The 19,422-nt window shown below is 45.6% G+C and overlaps 1 protein-coding gene across 1 annotated transcript in view; it reads left to right on the forward strand.

Annotated features, from left to right (window-relative positions):
- Positions 1-17,174, forward strand: part of LOC133360941 (uncharacterized) — a 23,093-nt gene extending 5,919 nt beyond the window's left edge. The window contains exons 4-8 of the mRNA XM_061579824.1: positions 98-123; positions 10,755-10,808; positions 11,746-11,868; positions 13,956-14,035; positions 15,896-17,174. Of these exons, the coding sequence (XP_061435808.1) occupies positions 98-123; positions 10,755-10,808; positions 11,746-11,868; positions 13,956-14,035; positions 15,896-16,150 (538 nt within the window). The 3' untranslated portion in view covers positions 16,151-17,174. The remainder of the gene's footprint in view (positions 1-97; positions 124-10,754; positions 10,809-11,745; positions 11,869-13,955; positions 14,036-15,895) is intronic.
- The last annotated feature ends 2,248 nt before the right edge of the window (positions 17,175-19,422 follow it).

A 19,422-nucleotide genomic window follows, 5' to 3' on the forward strand; every position in this document is an offset into this window, starting at 1 on the left:
ACCACCACCACCACCACCATCATCACCACCATCATCACCATCACCACCACCATCACCACCACCATCACCACACGAGTGTCACGTGTCTCTGTTGCAGTCGTGGTGCCGCGTTGCCCCCCGCCGGTACCGACTCCGCGATCGTCGCCCGCGTGGAGCGGCACCACCGCTAGAGGCCTGCAGAGCTCGGGCAGAGGCTGCGTGGCTCCCTGGAGCAGCCCGCTGCTGCTGCTGCTGCTGCAACTGCTGATGCTGATGATGATGCTGCTGATGCTGCTGATGATGATGCTGCTGCTGATGCTGCTGATGATGATGCTGCTGCTGCTGCTGCTGCAACTGCTGATGCTGATGATGCTGCTGCTACTGCTGCTGATGCTGCTGATGCTGCTGCTACTGCTGCTGATGCTGATGATGCTGCTGCTACTGCTGCTGATGCTGCTGATGCTGATGATGCTACTGCTACTGCTGCTGATGCTGATGATGATGCTGCTGCTACTGCTGCTGATGCTGATGATGCTACTGCCGCTGCTGATGCTGCTGATGATGATGCTGATGATGATGCTGCCGCTGCCGCTGTCTTCACGAGCAATCCCCTGGAGCATCCCTTCATTCGCTCTCTCTGATTCATTCTCTCTCTCTGATTCATTCTCTCTCTCTGATTCATTCTCTCTCTCTGATTCATTCTCTCTCTCTGATTCATTCTCTCTTTCTGAGTTATTCTCTCTCTGAATCATTCTCTCTCTGAATCATTCTCTCTCTCTGAATCATTCTCTCTCTGAATCATTCTCTCTCTCTGAATCATTCTCTCTCTGAATCATTCTCTCACTCTGAATCATTCTCTCTCTGAATCATTCTCACTCTGAATCATTCTCTCTCTCTGAATCATTCTCTCTCTCTGAGTCATTCTCTCTCTCTGAATCATTCTCACTCTGAATCATTCTCTCTCTCTGAATCATTCTCTCTCTCTGAATCATTCTCTCTCCCTGAGTCATTCTCTCTCTCTGAATCATTCTCTCTCTCTGAATCATTCTCACTCTGAGTCATTCTCTCTCTCTGAATCATTCTCTCTCTGAATCATTCTCTCACTCTGAATCATTCTCTCTCACTCTGAATCATTCTCTCTCTCTGAATCATTCTCTCTCTGAATCATTCTCTCTCTGAATCATTCTCTCTCTCTGAATCATTCTCTAACTCTGAATCATTCTCTCTACTCTGAATCATTCTCTACTCTGAATCATTCTCTCTCTCTGAAATCATTCTCTCTCTCTGAGTCATTCTCTCTCTCTGAATCATTCTCTCACTCTGAATCATTCTCTCATCTCTGAATCATTCTCTCTCTGAATCATTCTCTCTCTCTGAATCATTCTCTCTCTGAATCATTCTCTCACTCTGAATCATTCTCTCCTCTGAATCATTCTCTCTCACTCTGAATCATTCTCTCTCTCTGAATCATTCTCTCTCTCTGAATCAGTCTCTCTCTCTGAGTCATTCTCTCACTCTGAATCATTCTCTCTCTCTGATCATTCTCTCATCTCTTGAATCATTCTCTCTCTCTGAATCATTCTCTCTCTCTGAATCATTCTCTCTCTCTCTGAATCATTCTCTCTCTCTGAATCAGTCTCTCTCTCTGAATCATTCTCTCTCTCTGAATCATCTCTCTCTGAATCAGTCTCTCCTGAATCATTCTCTCTCTCTGAATCATTCTCTCTCTGAAATCATTCTCCTCTCTGAATCATTCTCTCTCTCTGAATCATTCTCATCTCTCTGAATCATTCTCTCTCTCTGAATCATTCTCTCTCTGAATCATTCTCTCTCTCTGATCATTCTCTCTCTGATTCATTCTCTCATCTCTGAATCTATCATTCTCTCTCTGATTCATTCTCTCTCTGATCATTCTCTCTCTGAATCATTCTCTCTATATCTCTCACTCTGATTCATTCTCTCTCTCTGAATCATTCTCTCTCTCTGATTCATTCTCTCTCTGAATCATTCTCTCTCTGAATCATTCTCTCTCTCTGAGTCATTCTCTCTCTCTGAATCATTCTCTCTCTGAGTCATTCTCTCTCTCTGAGTCATTCTCTCTCTCTGAATCATTCTCTCTCTCTGAATCATTCTCTCTCTCTGAATCATTCTCTCCTCTGAATCATTCTCTCTCTCTGAATCATTCTCTCTCTCTGATTCATTCTCTCTCTGAATCATTCTCTCTCTCTGAATCATTCTCTCTCTATGAATCATTCTCTCTCTGAATCATTCTCTCTCTGAATCATTCTCTCTCTGAATCATTCTCTCTCTCTGAATCATTTCTCTCTCTGATCTTCTCTCTCTGAATCATCTCTCTCTCTGAATCATTCTCTCTCTGAATCATTCTCTCTCTCTGAATCATTCTCTCTCTCTGAATCATTCTCTCTTCTGAATCATTCTCTCTCTCTGAATCATTCTCTCTCTCTGATTCATTCTCTCTCTCTGAATTCATTCTCTCTCTCTGAATCATTCTCTCTCTCTGAATCATTCTCCTCTCTGAATCATTCTCTCTCTCTGATCATTCTCTCTCTCTGAATCATTCTCTCTCGTGAATCATCTCTCTCTCTGAATCATCTCTCCTCTCTCTGAATCATTCTCTCTCTCTGAATCATTCTCTCTCTGAATCATTCTCTCTCTGAATCATTCTCTCTCTGAATCATTCTCTCTCTGATCATTCTCTCTCTGAATCATTCTCTCTCTGAATCATTCTCTCTCTCTGAATCATTCTCTCTCTCTGATTCATTCTCTCTCTGAATCATTCTCTCTCTGAATCATTCTCTCTCTCTGAATCATTCCTCTCTCTGATCATTCGCTCTCTCTGATTCATTCTCTCTCTCTGAATCATTCTCTCTCTGAATCATTCTCTCTCTCTGAATCATTCTCTCTCTCTGAATCATTCTTCTCTCTGAATCATTCTCCTCTCTGATTCATTCTCTCGATCCGCTGAATCATTCTCTCTCTGAATCATTCTCTCTCTGAATCATTCTCTCTCTGAATCATTCTCTCTCTCTGAATCATTCTCTCTCTCTGATCATTCTCCTCTCTGATCATTCTCTCTCTGAATCATTCTCTCTCTGAATCATTCTCTCTCTGAATCATTCTCTCTCTGATTCATCTCTCTCTCTGAATCATTCTCTCTCTGAATCATTCTCTCTCTCTGAATCATTCTCTCTCTCTGAATCATTCTCTCTCTGAATCATTCTCTCTCTGAATCATTCTCTCTCTCTGAAATCATTCTCTCTCTGAATCATTCTCTCTCTCTGAATCATTCTCTCTCTGAATCATTCTCTCTCTGAATCATTCTCTCTCTGAATTCATTCTCTCTCTCTGATCATTCTCTCTCTGATCATTCTCTCTCTGAATCATTCTCTCTCTGACATTCTCTCTCTGAATCATTCTCTCTCTGAATCATTCTCTCTCTGAATCATTCTCTCTCTCTGAATCATTCTCTCTCTCTGATTCATTCTCTCTCTGAATCATTCTCTCTCTGAATCATTCTCTCTCTCTGAATCATTCTCTCTCTGAATCATTCTCTCTCTGAATCATTCTCTCTCTGAATCATTCTCTCTCTGAATCATTCTCTCTCTGAATCATTCTCTCTCTCTGAATCATTCTCTCTCTGAATCATTCTCTCTCTCTGAATCATTCTCTCTCTCTGAATCATTCTCTCTCTCTGAATCATTCTCTCTCTGAATCATTCTCTCTCTGAATCATTCTCTCTCTCTGAATCATTCTCTCTCTCTGATCATTCTCTCTCTCTGATCATTCTCTCTCTGAATCATTCTCTCTCTGAATCATTCTCTCTCTGAATCATTCTCTCTCTGATTCATTCTCTCTCTCTGAATCATTCTCTCTCTGAATCATTCTCTCTCTCTGAATCATTCTCTCTCTCTGATCATTCTCTCTCTGAATCATTCTCTCTCTGAATCATTCTCTCTCTGAATCATTCTCTCTCTGAATCATTCCTCTCTGAATCATCTCTCTCTCTGAATCATTCTCTCTCTCTGATTCATTCTCTCTCTCTGAATCATTCTCTCTCGAATCATTCTCTCTCTGAATCATTCTCTCTCTGAATCATTCTCTCTCTGAATCATTCTCTCTCTCTGAATCATTCTCTCTCTCTGAATCATTCTCTCTCTGAATATCTCTCTCTGAATCATTCTCTCTCTGAATCATTCTCTCTCTGAATCATTCTCTCTCTGAATCATTCTCTCTCTCTGAATCATTCTCTCTCTCTGAATCATTCTCTCTCTGAATCATTCTCTCTCTGAATCATTCTCTCTCTGAATCATTCTCTCTCTGAATCATTCTCTCTCTGAATCATTCTCTCTCTGAATCATTCTCTCTCTCTGAATCATTCTCTCTCTCTGATCATTCTCTCTCTGAATAATTCTCTCTCTGAATCATTCTCTCTCTGAATCATTCTCCTCTCTGAATCATTCTCTCTCTCTGAATCATTCTCTCTCTCTGCATCATTCTCTTTCTCTGAATCATTCTCTCACTCTGAATCATTCTCTCTCTCTGAATCATTCTCTCTCTGAATCATTCTCTCTCTGATCATTCTCTCTCTGAATCATTCTCTCTCTCTGAATCATTCTCTCTCTGAATCATTCTCTCTCTGAATCATTCTCTCTCTCTGAATCATTCTCTCTCTGAATCATTCTCTCTCTGAATCATTCTCTCTCTGAATCATTCTCTCTCTCTGATTCATTCTCTCTCTCTGAATCATTCTCTCTCTGAATCATTCTCTCTCTGAATCATTTCTCTCTCTCTGAATCATTTCTCTCTCTGAATCATCTCTCTCTGAATCATTCTCTCTCTGAATCATTCTCTCTCTCTGATTCATTCTCTCTCTCTGAATCATTCTCTCTCTGAATCATTCTCTCTCTGAATCATTCTCTCTCTGAATCATTCTCTCTCTCTGAATCATTCTCTCTCTGAATCATTCTCTCTCTCTGATTCATTCTCTCTCTCTGAATCATTCTCTCTCTGAATCATTCTCTCTCTCTGAATCATTCTCTCTCTCTGAATCATTCTCTCACTCTGAATCATTCTCTCTCTGAATCATTCTCTCTCTCTGATTCATTCTCTCTCTCTGAATCATTCTCTCTCTCTGATTCATTCTCTCTCTGAATCATTCTCTCTCTCTGAATCATTCTCTCTCTCTGAATCATTCTCTCTCTCTGAATCATTCTCTCTCTGATTCATTCTCTCTCTCTGAATCATTCTCTCTCTCTGAATCATTCTCTCTCTGATTCATTCTCTCTCTCTGAATCATTCTCTCCCTAAGTCATTCTCTCTCTGTCATCATTAGCGTTGTAGTTTATTATCACTGCAGCTGTCATCAATAATATTGTAGTTTATTATCACTGTGTAATGGGTTCCGGAGACACTTGTAGATGTAACTTCTTTATTACAATACAACACTCCAACAGTCCTGGTACTCTGCTACAGCTTAGGTACACAGCCTAGCTACACAGCCTAGATACTCTACTCTGGCTACGCTCTGGACTCGCCCTCACAAGGTCGTAGCGTCGGGAGTTCCAGAGTCCCAGCGCTGGCTCTCACAGCATCCCAGGGTCTTCAGATGGCTGGTCGTGGGTCTTGGGTCTTGAGTTACAACTGGGCCGATCGTCCAGGGAGCTCTCCTTTTATGCCTGGTCCGACGAGGGGTGGGTCTTGTGCGCCACCAGACATCCCACAGAGCACACACAGCCCCCCCCCCCCCCCCCCGTTGGCGGCGCCAAAAAGGCTTAAGCGCCTGGGAACCCAACGCCTGGCGCCCAGAGGCTTACAAGCGTCTGGACCCACCTGGGAACCCAGAGCCTACAGCAGCCCCTCCCTTCTTATGTCACTACAACTGCAGCTATCATCATTAGTGTTGTAGTTTATTATCACTGCAGCTGTCATCATTAGCGTTGTAGTTTATTATCACTGCAGCTGTCATCAATAGCGTTGTAGTTTATTATCACTGCAGCTGTCATCATTAGCGTTGTAGTTTATTATCACTGCAGCTATCATCAATAGTGTTGTAGTTTATTATCACTGCAGCTATCATCATTAGTGTTGTAGTTTATTATCACTGCAGCTATCATCAATAGCGTTGTAGTTTATTATCACTGCAGCTGTCATCATTAGCGTTGTAGTTTATTATCACTGCAGCTGTCATCAATAGCGTTGTAGTTTATTATCACTGCAGCTGTCATCATTAGCGTTGTAGTTTATTATCACTGCAGCTATCATCAATAGTGTTGTAGTTTATTATCACTGCAGCTGTCATCATTAGCGTTGTAGTTTATTATCACTGCAGCTGTCATCAATAGTGTTGTAGTTTATTATCACTGCAGCTGTCATCAATAGCGTTGTAGTTTATTATCACTGCAGCTGTCATCATTAGCGTTGTAGTTTATTATCACTGCAGCTATCATCATTAGTGTTGTAGTTTATTATCACTGCAGCTGTCATCAATAGCGTTGTAGTTTATTATCACTGCAGCTGTCATCATTAGCGTTGTAGTTTATTATCACTGCAGCTATCATCAATAGTGTTGTAGTTTATTATCACTGCAGCTGTCATCATTAGCGTTGTAGTTTATTATCACTGCAGCTGTCATCAATAGTGTTGTAGTTTATTATCACTGCAGCTGTCATCATTAGTGTTGTAGTTTATTATCACTGCAGCTGTCATCAATAGCGTTGTAGTTTATTATCACTGCAGCTATCATCATTAGCGTTGTAGTTTATTATCACTACAGCTATCATCATTAGTGTTGTAGTTTATTATCACTACAGCTATCATCATTAGTGTTGTAGTTTATTATCACTGCAGCTGTCATCATTAGCGTTGTAGTTTATTATCACTGCAGCTATCATCATTAGCGTTGTAGTTTATTATCACTGCAGCTATCCTCATTAGTGTTGTAGTTTATTATCACTGCAGCTGTCATCAATAGCGTTGTAGTTTATTATCACTGCAGCTATCATCATTAGCGTTGTAGTTTATTATCACTGCAGCTGTCATCAATAGCGTTGTAGTTTATTATCACTGCAGCTGTCATCATTAGCGTTATAGTTTATTATCACTGCAGCTGTCATCAATAGCGTTGTAGTTTATTAACACTGCAGCTGTCATCATTAGCGTTGTAGTTTATTATCACTGCAGCTGTCATCAATAGCGTTGTAGTTTATTAACACTGCAGCTGTCATCATTAGCGTTGTAGTTTATTAACACTGCAGCTGTCATCATTAGCGTTGTAGTTTATTATCACTGCAGCTGTCATCAATAGTGTTGTAGTTTATTATCACTGCAGCTGTCATCATTAGCGTTAGTTTATTATCACTGCAGCTGTCATCATAGTGTTGTAGTTATTATCACTGCAGCTGTCATCATTAGTGTTGTAGTTTATTATCACTGCAGCTGTCATCATTAGCGTTGTAGTTTATTATCACTGCAGTTGTCATCAATAGTGTTGTAGTTTATTATCACTGCAGCTGTCATCATTAGCGTTGTAGTTTATTATCACTGCAGTTGTCATCAATAGTGTTGTAGTTTATTATCACTGCAGCTATCATCAATAGTGTTGTAGTTTATTATCACTGCAGCTGTCATCAATAGTGTTGTAGTTTATTATCACTGCAGCTGTCATCATTAGCGTTGTAGTTTATTATCACTGCAGTTGTCATCATTAGTGTTGTAGTTTATTATCACTGCAGCTATCATCAATAGTGTTGTAGTTTATTATCACTGCAGCTGTCATCAATAGTGTTGTAGTTTATTATCACTGCAGCTGTCATCATTAGCGTTGTAGTTTATTATCACTGCAGCTATCATCATTAGTGTTGTAGTTTATTATCACTGCAGCTATCATCAATAGTGTTGTAGTTTATTATCACTGCAGCTGTCATCAATAGCGTTGTAGTTTATTATCACTGCAGCTGTCATCAATAGTGTTGTAGTTTATTAACACTGCAGCTGTCATCATTAGCGTTGTAGTTTATTATCACTGCAGCTGTCATCAATAGCGTTGTAGTTTATTAACACTGCAGCTGTCATCATTAGCGTTGTAGTTTATTATCACTGCAGCTATCATCATTAGTGTTGTAGTTTATTATCACTGCAGCTATCATCAATAGTGTTGTAGTTTATTATCACTGCAGCTGTCATCAATAGCGTTGTAGTTTATTATCACTGCAGCTGTCATCATTAGCGTTGTAGTTTATTATCACTGCAGCTATCATCATTAGCGTTGTAGTTTATTATCACTGCAGCTGTCATCAATAGCGTTGTAGTTTATTATCACTGCAGCTGTCATCATTAGCGTTGTAGTTTATTATCACTGCAGCTGTCATCAATAGCGTTGTAGTTTATTATCACTGCAGCTATCATCATTAGCGTTGTAGTTTATTATCACTGCAGCTGTCATCATTAGTGTTGTAGTTTATTATCACTGCAGCTGTCATCATTAGCGTTGTAGTTTATTATCACTGCAGCTATCATCATTAGCGTTGTAGTTTATTATCACTGCAGCTGTCATCAATAGCGTTGTAGTTTATTATCACTACAGCTATCATCAATAGTGTTGTAGTTTATTATCACTGCAGCTGTCATCATTAGTGTTGTAGTTTATTATCACTGCAGCTGTCATCAATAGTGTTGTAGTTTATTATCACTGCAGTTGTCATCAATAGTGTTGTAGTGTATTAACACTGCAGCTATCATCATTAGCGTTGTAGTTTATTATCACTGCAGCTGTCATCATTAGTGTTGTAGTTTATTATCACTGCAGTTGTCATCATTAGTGTTGTAGTTTATTATCACTGCAGCTATCATCAATAGTGTTGTAGTTTATTATCACTGCAGCTGTCATCAATAGCGTTGTAGTTTATTATCACTGCAGCTGTCATCATTAGCGTTGTAGTTTATTATCACTGCAGCTATCATCATTAGCGTTGTAGTTTATTATCACTGCAGCTGTCATCATTAGTGTTGTAGTTTATTATCACTGCAGCTGTCATCATTAGTGTTGTAGTTTATTATCACTGCAGCTGTCATCATTAGCGTTGTAGTTTATTATCACTGCAGCTGTCATCAATAGCGTTGTAGTTTATTATCACTGGAGTTGTCATCAATAGCGTTGTAGTTTATTATCACTGCAGCTGTCATCATTAGTGTTGTAGTGTATTAACACTGCAGCTGTCATCAATAGCGTTGTAGTTTATTATCACTGCAGCTGTCATCATTAGCGTTGTAGTTTATTATCACTGCAGCTGTCATCAATAGTGTTGTAGTTTATTATCACTGCAGCTGTCATCAATAGCGTTGTAGTTTATTATCACTGCAGCTGTCATCATTAGCGTTGTAGTTTATTATCACTGCATCTGTCATCATTAGTGTTGTAGTTTATTATCACTGCAGCTATCATCAATAATGTTGTAGTTTATTATCACTGCAGCTATCATCATTAGCGTTGTAGTTTATTATCACTGCAGCTGTCATCATTAGCGTTGTAGTTTATTATCACTGCAGCTGTCATCATTAGTGTTGTAGTTTATTATCACTGCAGCTATCATCAATAATGTTGTAGTTTATTATCACTGCAGCTATCATCATTAGCGTTGTAGTTTATTATCACTGCAGCTGTCATCAATAGCGTTGTAGTTTATTATCACTGCAGTTGTCATCATTAGCGTTGTAGTTTATTATCACTGCAGCTATCATCATTAGTGTTGTAGTTTATTATCACTGCATCTGCCATCATTAGCGTTGTAGTTTATTATCACTGCAGCTATCATCATTAGTGTTGTAGTTTATTATCACTGCAGCTATCATCAATAGCGTTGTAGTTTATTATCACTGCAGCTGTCATCATTAGCGTTGTAGTTTATTATCACTGCAGCTGTCATCAATAGCGTTGTAGTTTATTAACACTGCGGCTATCATCATTAGCGTTGTAGTTTATTATCACTGCAGCTGTCATCAATAGCGTTGTAGTGTATTAACACTGCGGCTATCATCATTAGCGTTGTAGTTTATTATCACTGCAGCTGTCATCATTAGCGTTGTAGTTTATTATCACTGCAGCTGTCATCAATAGCGTTGTAGTTTATTAACACTGCGGCTATCATCATTAGCGTTGTAGTTTATTATCACTGCAGCTGTCATCATTAGCGTTGTAGTTTATTAACACTGCGGCTATCATCATTAGCGTTGTAGTTTATTATCACTGCAGCTATCATCATTAGCGTTGTAGTTTATTAACACTGCGGCTATCATCAATAGTGTTGTAGTTTATTATCACTGCAGCTGTCATCATTAGCGTTGTAGTTTATTAACACTGCGGCTATCATCATTAGCGTTGTAGTTTATTATCACTGCAGCTGTCATCATTAGCGTTGTAGTTTATTATCACTGCAGCTATCATCATTAGCGTTGTAGTTTATTATCACTGCAGCTGTCATCATTAGCGTTGTAGTTTATTATCACTGCAGCTATCATCAATAGCGTTGTAGTTTATTAACACTGCAGCTGTCATCATTAGCGTTGTAGTTTATTATCACTGCAGCTATCATCATTAGCGTTGTAGTTTATTAACACTGCGGCTATCATCAATAGCGTTGTAGTTTATTATCACTGCGGCTGTGATCATTCGTGTTGTAGTTTGCTACGCACATCAGAGGGTTTTGTTGGGGTGATGTCGTGTGAAATGTAAGTGCTGCCTGCCCCGTGTCTGTCGGCAGACGAGAACTTGGACGACTACATGGCCATGTCCACAGATGTCTCTCCACCTCCAGGTACAAACGCACAGACAAAGGTCCCCCGTGTAGCCTCACGCAGGCCGTAGGGGCAAGTGCTGTCAGTAGCGAGCGCCTATGGAGGCTACCGGCACTGTGGCACACGAGGGGGTGGGTGGCCAGCACCACGCTCGGCCGCCTTTGTCTCCCCAGTGCTAGCGATGTTTGCTACACACCGCACCAGGTACTCATTTGAGGCTGAGTCGACCTAGAGGAGGCCCAGGACTGGTTCAGATAATCGTCGCCACTGTTTTTGGTCGTGAGCGGGAATCGAACTCGGGTCGCCGGGTTCGTAGCGCAGCGTAGCGCTAACCACTGCACCACCGCTCCCCAGACACACACAGACACACACACACCCCCACACACACACCCACACACACCCACACACACCACACACACACCCACACACACCCACACACACACACCACACACACCCACACACACCCACACACACACCCACACACACCCACACACATACCACACACCCACACACACCCACACACACACACACCACACACATACCACACACCCACACACACCCACACACACACACACCACACACATACCACACACCCACACACACCCACACACACCCACACACACACACGCCATACACACACCCACACACACACACCATACACACACCTACACACCCACACACACCCACACACACCCACACACACACACCCACACACACCCACAAACACCCACATACCCACACCACACACACACTCACCCACACACATCCACACACACACCCACACCCACCCACAAACACCCACACACCCACACCACACACACACCCACCCACCCCCACCCACACACACACCCACACCCACCCACAAACACCCACACACCCACACTCACCCACACACACCCTCCCACACACATGTGCGCGCTCGCGCTCACCGACGGCGATTTCCCCATCATCCCGCAGCCTCAGCCCCTCGCGACCACACGGAGAGCCCGGGGCGTGAGGAGGAGGAGGAGGAAGAGGAGGAGGACATCTACATGGTGCTCACGCCGTCCAACTCCAGCTCGCCGCCCACTCCTCACCAAGGTAGCCATCCAGCGCACGCAGCACGCGGCCATTCAGCTCCTCGCTTTTCCACTGCACAAACCGAACCGTGCCAAGCCAGCCCTGGCATGGTTCGTTGTTTTTTTCCACTGCACAAACCGAGCCGTGCCAAGCCAGCCCTGGTATGGTTCGTTGTTTTTTTCCACTGCACAAACCGAGCCGTGCCAAGCCAGCCCTGGTATGGTTTGTTGTTTTTTTCCACTGCACAAACCGAACCGTGCCAAGCCAGCCCTGGTATGGTTCGTTGTTTTTTTCCACTGCACAAACCGAGCCGTGCCAAGCCAGCCCTGGTATGGTTCGTTGTTTTTTTCCACTGCACAAACCGAACCGTGCCAAGCCAGCCCTGGTATGGTTCGTTGTTTTTTTCCACTGCACAAACCGAACCGTGCCAAGCCAGCCCTGATAGGGTTCGTTGTTTTTTTCCACTGCACAAACCGAACCGTGCCAAGCCAGCCCTGATAGGGTTCGTTTTTTTTTCCACTGCACAAAGTGAACCGTGCCAAGCCAGCCCTGACATGGTTCGTTTTTTTTTTCCACTGCACAAACCGAACCGTGCTAAGCCAGCCCTGGCATGTTTTTTCTTTTTTCCACTGCACAAACCGAACCGTGCCAAGCCAGCCCTGACATGTTTTTTCTTTTTTCCACTGCACAAACCGAACCGTGCTAAGCCAGCCCTGGCATGTTTTTTCTTTTTTCCACTGCACAAACCGAGCCGTGCCAAGCCAGCCCTGGTATGGTTCGTTTTTTTTTCCACTGCACAAACCGAGCCGTGCCAAGCCAGCCCTGATAGGGTTCGTTTTTTTTTTCCACTGCACAAACCGAGCCGTGCCAAGCCAGCTCCGGCACATTTTTTTCCACATCCGAGTCAGGCCAGGGCTAGGCCTGGCACGGTTGTTTTCGGGTTTTTTTTCCACTGCACAAAACTGTGCCGTGCCGTGCCACTAACGTTGCACGCGGTGATGACGACGCCGAAGTTGATGATGATGTTGATGATGATGTCATTGATGATGATGATGTTGACGATGATGTCATTGATGATGATGATGTTGACGATGATTTCATCGCTGATGTTGACGATGTTGACAATGTCATTGATGATGTCATCGTTGATGATGGTGTTGATGTTGGTGGTGATGTCATCGATGATGATGTTGACGATGTCGATGATGATGTCATCGATGATGATGTTGACGATGTCGATGATGATGTCATCGCTGATGTTGACGATGTCATTGATGATGTCATCGTTAATGATGGTGTTGGTATTGACGATATCGATGATGATGTCATCGTTGATGATGTCATCATTGATGATGGTGTTGATGATGTTGATGTCATCGATGATGATGTTGACGATGTCGTTGATGTCATCAATGTTGATGATGTTGACGATGTCGTTGATGATTTCATCATGGGAACCTCATTTGCCAGTAAAAATATGATAATTGGTTTTTTACCCTTCTATCTGGCAACAAAACTGACACCTTTTTACAAGGAGTCATGTTTGCATAGACCGCAATACCTGCAGTCATAATGCATTATGACTGCAGGTATTGCGGTCTATGCAAACATGACTCCTCGTAAAAAGGTGTCAGTTTTGTTGCCAGATAGAAGGGTAAAAAACCGATGATTTCATCGTTGATGATGATGATGTCGATGTTGATGATGTCATCGTTGATGATGATGATGTCGATGTTGACGATGTTGATGTTGACGATGTCGATGTTGATGATGTCATCGTTGATGATGATGATGATGTCGATGTTGATGATGTCATCGTGGATGATGATGATGTCGATGTTGACGATGTCGATGTTGATGATGTCATCGTTGATAATGATGTTGATGACGATGTTGATGTTGACGATGTCGATGATGATGTCATCGTTGATAATGATGTTGATGACGATGTCGATGTTGATGATGTCGACGATGTCATCGTTTGTGATGATGTCGATGATGTCATCATTGATGATGTCGATGATGATGTCATCATTGATGATGTCAACGACGATGTTAACGATGACGTCATCCTCATCGATGATGATGACGACGATGATGTCCGACAGAGACCCCTGCCCAGAAGAAGACTCTCTCCACGCGCCTCAGGGAGAACTTCGCCACCGTCTCTCTCAACCTTCGCGGCAAGGTAACCGGGCCGCCACCACCGAGATGTTGACTACCTCGCCTGGCACGCAGGAGGTCGTGGGTTCCATCCCGACCCTGACGATGCCTGCTGTAGTTGGAGAGATGTTGACTACCTCGCCTGGCACGCAGGAGGTCGTGGGTTCCATCCCGACCCTGATGAGATGTTGACTACCTCGCCTGGTACGCAGGAGGTCGTGGGTTCCATCCCGACCCTGATGAGATGTTGACTACCTCGCCTGGTACGCAGGAGGTCGTGGGTTCGATCCCGACCCTGATGAGATGTTGACTACCTCGCCTGGTACGCAGGAGGTCGTGGGTTCGATCCCGACCCTGATGAGATGTTGACTACCTCGCCTGGTACGCAGGAGGTCGTGGGTTCGATCCCGACCCTGATGAGATGTTAACTACCTCGCCTGGTACGCAGGAGGTCGTGGGTTCCATCCCGACCCTGATGAGATGTTGACTACCTCGCCTGGTACGCAGGAGGTCGTGGGCTCGATCCCGACCCTGACGATGCCTGCTGCTGCTGCTGTATATTTGGAATCTGCGTGTCTCTCTCATCATCATCATCACGGTGGCTATGAGATGTTGACTACCTCGCCTGGTACGCAGGAGGTCGTGAGTTCGATCCCGACCCTGACGATGCCTGCTGCTGCTGCTGTATATTTGGAGTCTGCATCTCTCTCTCTCTCTCCCCATAATTTTTGGGGATTTTTCTCCGGGTCCTCCTGTTCATTCCCTCCACATTGAGAGTCAGCGTCACGCAATTTAGAGTCGTTTGGCTGCTGCTGATACTTGTCCACGTGATGACGATGACTGCACGGGCGTGGCACGGGCTAGAGAAGAGATGGAGTGATGTGGTACAGCAGGACGTGGAGCTGAGTGGACTTGCCGATGACTGGTACCAGCGGTGTCAAGATCGGCCTCAGTGGAGGAGGCTCGTGAAGGACGCTACTGGGCAGTTGGAGGCAATCGCCCTCCAACAACAACGGAGGGCGGAGGAGCGACGCTCACAACAACGAGCGGAGCGCCGGGTGGTTAAAGCACAGCAAGTTGGCACAGCAGGGGGCACAGGTGGTGCATCAGCCACTCATCTCAGTCATCTCAGTCGGTCGACCCGTGGCACCTGCTGGGTCTGCCCCGTGACCTCCTGCCATCGAGAGATTGACACTTCACGTGGCCACAACGTGCACCTAGCCTGGCACAGGCCCCATAGTGACATCACTGACACTTAGAGGCGAATGGCGGTTTTTGTTGGGTGGTGGTGGTGATGGCGGTGGTGGTGGGGAGCGGTGGTGCAGCGGTTAGCGCTACGCTGCGCTACGAACCCGGTGACTCAAGTTTGATTCCCGCTCACGGCCACCAACACCGCCGGTGACGATTATCTGAACCGGCCCTGGGCCTCCCTTAGGTCGACTCGGCCTCAAATGAGTGCCTGGTGCGATGTATAAAAACATTGCCACTAGGGAGACAAAGGCGGTCGGGCGTGGTGCTGGCTAACTGCACTTGCCCCAACAATCTGTGAAGGTCTTAATTTTAGAACTTTCGTAACTGCAGGAATTATTATTTGGTTCTTTCGGTTAAGTCACGTCTAGACGTGACTTAACCGAAAGAACCAAATAATAATCTGTGAAGGCTTTATGGGGGATCTTGTCTTTGGTGCTGGTGGCGTGGGTGATGGTGGTGGTGGTGGCCGTGATGGTGGTGGCGGTGGTGGTAGTGGCGGAGATGGTGGCGGTGGTTGATGGTGGTGGTGGTTGATGCTGTTGGTGGTGGTGGTTGATTGTGGTGCTGGTGGTTAATGCTGGTGGTGGTGGTGGTTGATGCTGGTGGTGTTGATGCCGTTGGTGGTGCCCCACAGGTACCGCAGGTGGCCCAGGCTCTGTCCGAGGGCGGCTTCCTGAGCGAAGAGGAGAGGGCGGCCACCGTCGCTGCTGCGGCCGCCACCGTCACCGGCACCGTCACCGCCACCGGCACGGGGGTCACGGGGGTCACGGGGGTCACGGGGGTCACGGGGGCTGGCGCCGCCGCGGTGAACAAGCTCATCCTGAGGGCGCTGGCGCGGGGCGGCGAGGAGGAGTGCGGCCTGCTGCTAGCGCACGCAGGCCTCGTCTGATCCAGCGCGTGTGCCACCAACCCCAATCCCAGGCTACCCCGAGTCTCTCTACACCACGAGTCTCTCTACACCACGAGTCTCTCTAGACCACGAGTCTCTCTAGACCCAGGTGAACCGAGTCTTTGTGAGTCTCTATGGGTCTCTGGGGATCTCTGGGGGCCTCTGGGGGTCTCTATGGGTCTCTGTGGGCTTTAATGCGTCTCTATGAGCGTGAATCTCTATGGGTCTCTGTGGGACTCTATGAGTCTATGTGGGTCTCTGTGAGTCTCTGTGAGTCTCTATGGATCTCTGTGGGTCTCTGTGAGTCTCTGTGGGTCTCTGTGAGTCTTTGTGAGTCTACGTAGGTCTCTGTGAGTTTCTTTGAGTTTCTGTGGGTCTCTGTGGGACTTTATGAGTCTCTATGGGTCTCTGTGAGTCTCTGTGAGTCTCTATGGGTCTCTGTGGGTCTCTGTGGGTCTCTGTGAGTCTCTGTGAGTTTCTGTGGGTCTCTGTGGGTCTTTGTGGGTCTCTGTGCGTCTCTACTAGTGGGATTTGTCCGGTATTGTTGTGTGTGTATGTCTGGGTGATTTGTTTACTTATGCTGTACTTGCCAATATGATGGTGTGTGTCTGTCAGTGTTTGTTGTTGTTGTTGTGACCCCGTACCCCGTACCTGGACAATCTGTGACAATGAGCTTCATAGCTCACCTGATTCCCTCGTGTCGCAGTCTAAGTGATTTTATAGGATATTTAACCGGCTGGGGCTGTATTAGAATATAAGAATAGCTTCGTATCCTTTCTCTGGCAATTAAACAGCAGTTGTGTTTAAGACAAGGCCGTCATTATAACACATTCCTGCGGAGGGAGCTGGTAGGAACGTCGGGTTGCAAGGTCAATGGCCTGCAGGGTCAACGGCGGCGTGGTGTATTCCGCAAATATGCCCGACTGTGAGGGCGGGCACAAGCCGGCGTGAGTAGGTGAAACGTTGAGTTTTATAAGGGCACCACGGGGTGACCAGCCCCTCCCCACCCAGCCCCACCCCTCCCACCCCCCACCCAGCCCCACCCTCCCCACCCAGCCCCTCCCCCTCCCCACCCAGCCCCTCCCCGCCCTCCCCTCCCAGCCCCTCCCCACCCTCCCCTCCCCACCCAGCCCCACCCTCCCCACCCAGCCCCTCCCCACCCTCCCCACCCAGCCCATCCCCACCCAGCCCCACCCTCCCCACCCAGCCCCTCCCCACCCTCCCCTCTCCACCCAGCCCCACCCCTCCCATTTTTGGATGCACGACGGACGGACACAATAATCCCCTGTGGGCTGGTGGAACCAGGAGGTTCCTACCAGTAATAGATTCAATATGCTCAAAATGTCCCCCCCCCCACCAATATATTGCTATAAAACATATAAAAATGTACTAATAATTGCTATGCTATGTAAATAAAAACAATTTGCTAAACCTTGGCCACAATATCTGGACTTGTCTTCATATAAATAAACGCATAGATGTATCTTTATATGATTGTGGTTGTACTTTATTAATCCCGAATCTCTGCCATTACATACAATGAAACAAGGAATGGTAAAAAAAAAATCAAAACAGAGCAATGTTATACAATACACTCTTAGACATTATTGTACAAAATAAAATAAAAAGTCCATCCCATGTGTTGGTGAATTTTTAAAAATATTTTTACGCAGCAAATGGCAGGAAATGAGTTTAAAAGTTTGATTTTTTTCTGGGGTTTTTGGGGGGTTGGGCCCATTATTGTACAAAATAAAATAAAAAGTTCATCCCGTGTGTTGGTGAATTTTTAATAAATATTTTTACGCAGGAAATGGCAGGAAATGAGTTTAAAATTTTGATTTTTTTTCTGGGTTTTTTGGGGGGTTGGGCCCCCCAGACGCCCTGGAAGATTTCCCCCCCCCCCCCCCCATGTTGGCTACGGCCTTGGAGATGTTCAAACACCACAATAGACACCGATTATAAGGCGTCATCAAGGGTCTGCGTTAACCGCGCGCACACAACACTGGTGGCGAACACATGATGATGATCTTCTTGGTTCTTTCGGTAAAGTCACGTAGAAGGGAAATAATAAAAATAAAACATCATAAATACAATTCTCACGACGTTTCGGCTACAACGCAAGCAGCCGTCCTCAGGTGAAGAATGAAACACCACCAAGCTTGGAGCGTATATTTAAGCTGCTGGGTTGGAGGGGGGAGAAGAGCGCCTTGACAAAAGAAAGAACCAAGAAGATGAATCCCTGCAGTCACGAAAGCTTTACATCGAAACATGATGATGATGATGTTAAAGGCATTGACTTTGAGACTGACTCTACGTCGTGACGTCATCACGCAACTCAGCTGCAGCGAGTCCAACCGGAATTTACGTCGTGACGTCATCACGCAACTCAGCAGCAGCGAACTCAGAAGGGAGTCTGCGTGGTGACGTCATCACGAGTCCAACCGCAATCTGCGTGATGACGTCATCACGCAACTCAGGTGCAGCGAGTCCAACCGGAATCTACGTCGTGACGTCATCACGCAACTCAACTGCAGCGAACTTCGAAGGGAGTCTGCGTGGTGACGTCATCACGCAACTCAGCTGCAGCGAGTCCAACCGGAATTTACGTCGTGACGTCATCACGCAACTCAGCTGTTGCGAGTCCAACCGGAATTTACGTCATGACGTCATCACGCATCTCAGCTGGAGCGAACTCAGAAGGGAGTCTGCGTGGTGACGTCATCACGCAACTCAGCTGTCGCGAACTCAGAAGGGAGTCTGCGTGATGACGTCATCACGCAACTCAGCTGCAACGAGTACAACTGGAATCTACGTCGTGACGTCATCACGCAACTCAGCTGCCGCGAACTCAAAAGGAAGTCTGCGTGGTGACGTCACCACGCAAAGCCAGCTGCTGCGAACCAAACCCAAATCTGCGCAGTGACGTCACCACGCAAAGCCAGCTGCTGCGATCCCAACCCAAATCTGCGCGGTGACGTCACCACGCAACCCAAACAGAGTGGGAAGTCTGCGTGGTGACGTCACCGCGCAAACCCAGCCGCTGCGATCCCAACCCAAATCTGCGCGGTGACGTCACCACGCAACCCAAACAGAGTGGGAAGTCTGCGTGGTGACGTCACCGCGCAAACCCAGCCGCTGCGATCCCAACCCAAATCTGCGCGGTGACGTCACCACGCAACCCAAACAGAGTGGGAAGTCTGCGTGGTGACGTCACCGCGCAAACCCAGCCGCTGCGATCCCAACCCAAATCTGCGCGGTGACGTCACCACGCA

This window comes from Lethenteron reissneri, chromosome 70 (genome assembly GCF_015708825.2).
Source record: "Lethenteron reissneri isolate LAM-NWPU_2019-01 chromosome 70, ASM1570882v1, whole genome shotgun sequence".
NCBI classification, from domain to species: domain Eukaryota; kingdom Metazoa; phylum Chordata; class Hyperoartia; order Petromyzontiformes; family Petromyzontidae; genus Lethenteron; species Lethenteron reissneri.